The sequence below is a fragment of the Brassica oleracea genome, chromosome C1 (assembly GCF_000695525.1).
Source record: "Brassica oleracea var. oleracea cultivar TO1000 chromosome C1, BOL, whole genome shotgun sequence".
NCBI lineage: Eukaryota > Viridiplantae > Streptophyta > Magnoliopsida > Brassicales > Brassicaceae > Brassica > Brassica oleracea.
In genome coordinates, this window is record NC_027748.1 from 38,894,599 (window position 1) to 38,899,149 (window position 4,551).

The 4,551-nt window shown below is 34.9% G+C and overlaps 1 protein-coding gene across 2 annotated transcripts; it reads right to left on the reverse strand.

Moving 5' to 3' along the window:
- Positions 1-1,010: 1,010 nt before the first annotated feature.
- On the reverse strand, positions 1,011-4,214 carry LOC106317491 (protein indeterminate-domain 11-like). Of its 2 annotated transcripts, XM_013755310.1 has the most exons (4): positions 4,070-4,214; positions 3,443-3,680; positions 2,606-3,005; positions 1,011-2,161 (listed from the first exon to the last, which is right to left on the reverse strand). In XM_013755310.1, exons 2-4 carry the CDS (start codon positions 3,669-3,671, stop codon positions 1,276-1,278), a joined length of 1,515 nt encoding a protein of 504 aa, XP_013610764.1. In that variant the 5' UTR covers positions 3,672-3,680; positions 4,070-4,214; the 3' UTR covers positions 1,011-1,275. The 2 variants fall into 2 exon arrangements, with proteins under 2 accessions (XP_013610764.1, XP_013610759.1); XM_013755305.1 differs by lacking the exon at positions 4,070-4,214 and having other exon boundaries at positions 3,443-3,865.
- Between the last annotated feature and the right edge of the window lie 337 nt (positions 4,215-4,551).

A 4,551-nucleotide genomic window follows, 5' to 3' on the forward strand; every position in this document is an offset into this window, starting at 1 on the left:
CCTATACGATGTTTGTACATTAACAAGAAAAAAATCAATTATGGTATTAATTTAATATTGGCTGGTATTTGATTGAGAAAACCGGCTAATAGAAAACAAGCAAACTAATTGTGAAGCACAAGTTAAAAAGAAATGGAATCTGAAATACACCAAACTAAACTCAAAACTTTCAGATAACTAAACACAAAACTTTTAGACAACAAACTTCATTCCCTGAAATACAAGCGAACAAAATTAAAGTACAAGACAAGATAACAAAAAACCTCCTAAGGAATCCGCCAGAAATACTAAATTGTGCACAATTAATATGTCGATTTATATCACAGGTTTACAGCATAAATCGTCAACAATATTTTTCACCAGAAAATGAACAAAGACACATAAAGCTAAACTTTTTTTCCGGAATTGAGTCAGTAGGCGAAACCGCAAAACAGCCCAAATCAGAAACAAGAACTCATAGGTCTCACAGAGAAACCCAAATCACACAAATAAGTTGAAAAAAACAGAAAAAAGAAAAAGAACCCTGAGAACTTGTTAAGTCCCAAGGCTCATGCTTGCATCAACAACCCCAATTCCACCGGTTCTACTCAGAACATTTCTCTTCAAGTAATAGCTCAGGAGTTCCTCGTCCGTCGGATGAAATAGAAACGCAGGAGCTAGCGAAGTCGCTGCCACAGAAGTTGCTGGCGAAGTCGCAGAAGGCGGCGAGGACTCATCAGCCATAGATGGAACGATTGAATCCAATGCATATCCTCCTCTTTACTTTATGCTTTTCATGTGCCACACATTTCATTATTAAGAGCACCCTCAATGGGGGAAGGGGTTCCAAAAAATACTAGTATAAATATATACATACATACATATATATATATATATATATAATTAATTTTTGAGTGATGGTTCCATATTCGTCATAGAGAAACTACAACCAAACAAACTTTTAGTTAACCAATAATCATGGTCTTTTTCTGAACCCAAAAGAAAAACAGAAGGAAAGTACACAAATACATTATAAGTTAATCAAATATCTATATATAAACTTGCACCGTTTTGATTCTCCTTTGGTGAACATTCAACATATAAATTTTATAAGACGCAGAACAAATTTTATAAGACGCAGAACAATTTTTTAGCAAAAAAAAAAAAAAGACGCAGAACAAAATAAGAAAAGAAGCAACGATTATAAATAAACAAAAAACTAGATACGCATGTATGTACCCATTTATATTAATATAGAAACTTAAATAGATTCATTATATGAGCAAAAGAATCTAACTAACCCTGCCAAGGCTTTGGATGAAGCTGATCGGAAGCAGAACCACTGATGCAATTCCCTAGACCGGCAAAACTTAGAATCTCATTATGAGACATTAACGGTCTTAACCCCAAGAAATCTCTCGTCAAACCCTCTTCTCCTTCTCCGCCACCGCTTTTATTCTTGTCTGATCCTGAAGTGGTTGTAGTATCAACGTTTGTCCTCAAGAACCCGCAGAATGTATCGTCGAAGGCTTCTTCTCCACCGCTATGGTCAAACTCGGAGGCATTGTAGTCTTGAAACAAAACTTGGTTGTTGTTGGTGGAGCTGATGAATCCAGATGATGATGTCATCATCGCCGCCATTGTTGTGGTGAGGTTATTATGATGAGCTGACCTCTCGGAGACTGTGGTTGGTGGTAATGGAGGTGTCTTTGTGGAACCCATTTGAGCTGCTTTCTGGAGCAATGCGGTGGCTGACATAGCGGGAGAAGCTGCAAGAGAGAACAAACCTCCTCCTCCACCATTACTAGGGTTAGGGTTTGAAGACGTGAGATCTTGCGGTTGAGGAGCAAGCCAAGGAGGGATGCTATGGTGGTGGTAATTGATGATATGATCATTGCTTTGTTGTTGCTCTATCTTCATTGGAAAAGTATGGAGGTGGTTGCTGCTAGTGTTGCTATTATTAGTACCATTATGGTTGGTTTCAAAGTAAAGGCTGTTGGTGATGTTATGGGAAGAGGAAGAGACGTTCATGGTTGGTTGTGCTTGATGATGAGAAGAAGAAGATTGGTGAATCATACGAGGGTTTGGTTGATGATTCTGGTTTTGTGGTATTACTACTTCTCTTGCAGTCTCTTCGGCCAATGCTTCACAAAATGCTCTATGAGTTATGAAACTATCCCTCCTGTTTATTTAGCAAACAACAAAACCATAATGTGATCAATAACAATGTTAATTAATAATCAGAAATGTCACGTTGAGAGAAGCTATGTGGTCCATCTAAAGCGTGTAGCAATCACATATGGATTTGTAAGATGAATGATTAATATGCAAGAAAAAGGAGAAATAAAAAAGACCCATAATAGCTTTCTAAAGAGAGAAAAAAAGGAAGAAAAGTACCCTGAACTAGTTGCATATTATAAATGAAGATTCTTTTGAGCTACCATTCTTGTCCTCTTTCAAATTAAATGAAATTACTCATATCAAAACAGAATACTTTGTACCATGTGTCCCTTTAGTTCTTACAACACCACAACATACCCAATTTAAAACCAGTATTAATTGTAATTACTATATATTCCAAAATCATTTAATTTATTGAAAGAAAATAAAAATTGGTTTTGTTTACCTAGAAAAGAGAGTGCCACAGTCACATCTGTATTCTTTGGTGCCACAAGTCTTAGAATGAGCCTTGCAATCTGATTGAATCGCATATTTCTTTGAACATTTGTCACATTTCCACTTCTTCTCTCCATGCTTTCTACAGAAATGCTTCTTGATTCCTGTCAAGTCACCGAGAGCTCGAGATGGGTCATGGTGGACACAGCTTGCTCCTGGACAAACATACACTTTCTTCCTTATCACTTCTTTATTGGATCGTTGTTTCAGCTTCCATGGTAGATTGTGACCTCTCCTGTGAAGCTGTAGATTCTGGTCTCTTTGGAATCCTTTGTTGCATATCTCACACACGAATCTGTTTGTTGCCATTAGTGTTTTTGGTGATAAAGCAATCACTTCTGATTCCGGGTCTGAAATCAAGAATATTGAAAGTTGAAACCATTGTCAGTAAACTAAAAGAATACTGACAAAAAGTTTCTGACAACGGGAAACTAACACTAACAAAGCTGCGATTTGTGTTTTAACTTAATATAGTAAATATTTTAGGAAAACAATAATTACCACGCACACGAAAAAATCCAACTATAACGTCCTTAAAATCAGAAATTTCAAAGAAAATAGTATTAAAGTTGTGGTTTTTTCCTTTTGATCTAAAGTTATTGTTTCTTTTCTTTGTTTAGAATAGAGATGATAAAGAGAATAAAAGGGTAAAAATAATATTCTTTTTGGGAGAAGACCCATAATTTTCCAAGAAGATGACTGTATCAAATAATTGGAATAATGAATCAGTCCAAAACAAAGAAAAAAGTTGTGTATTTTTCTTTTTATTCATTCTTTTCACACGAACCTGGATTCCCTGGTTGGTTTCTCCTCTTCTTCTGAGGCTGAGATTCAGGAACACTGAACTGTTGTTGCTCTTCTTGTTGTTGATGATGAGGGAAGTAATTAGAACCACTTACTTCAGTTCTGTTTCCCGAAGAGACACTTGCTTGATCCCCAGAAGCTGATGTTAGATTCGACATATTCTCCTCTTGTTGTTGTACTTGCTGATGAAGTAAGATGTCTTCGTTCATCATCACCAAAGCCTTAAGAGAAACAAAAAAATGAACAAGAAAAAAAAATAAGAACAGACAAAAAGAAAATTTCAGATCTATATATAAATAAATATAGACAGATACTGATAAGAAAACGGAGACAAAGAGAAGATTTAACAGATACATACAAGAAATGAGCCCCTATATATATATATAATCCTAACTTCCTTCTTTGATTTTTGTGTGTATAAATATCTGTACTTTGGCTTCAACACAAGAGACAACCTCTATCCACTTTTCAGGTTCATATTTGCAATCAACAAATTAGTGTAAATGAAACAAAATAGAAGTAGCAACAAATTACTACACAGAAACATGATCAAGAACTTGACAAATTATTTTTGTAGAAAGCGAAGAAGAGGGAAGAAAGTCCAAAATACCTAGAAGTAGAAAGAGAGAGATTGTGGACAAGAGAAACTCTATTATCTTCGTTTCTCTGTATATTTGAAACCCAGATATTCAAAAGTTATAAATAAAACAAAAATACAGAGAAAATGAAGAAGAACCCTACCGCTAAAGAAAAAATGGCATTTTCTGCTCTTTTTATATTTTTTTTCTCTTACAAGCCAAGAGCAATCTGTCCTTTCTTTATCTGCAAATTTGTTTTCCGTATTTTTTCGGTTTTATTTTATTCCACAAGTTTCAAGTAATTGAAAAATATTATTTTTTTCTTTAAATCTTGCTAAAGGCACGGTGACTAAAAGATACATCTTGCTCTGTGAAAAGCTTGAAGAAAGAGTTATTTGCAATACTAGTTGTATTTTTCTACGTCTCTCGAGAAGCTGTACGTAGAATTATTCATGTAGTTCATTATTTTCTTTGGAATTATAAATTTCACTATTCTTCTTACTCTTTATGAATC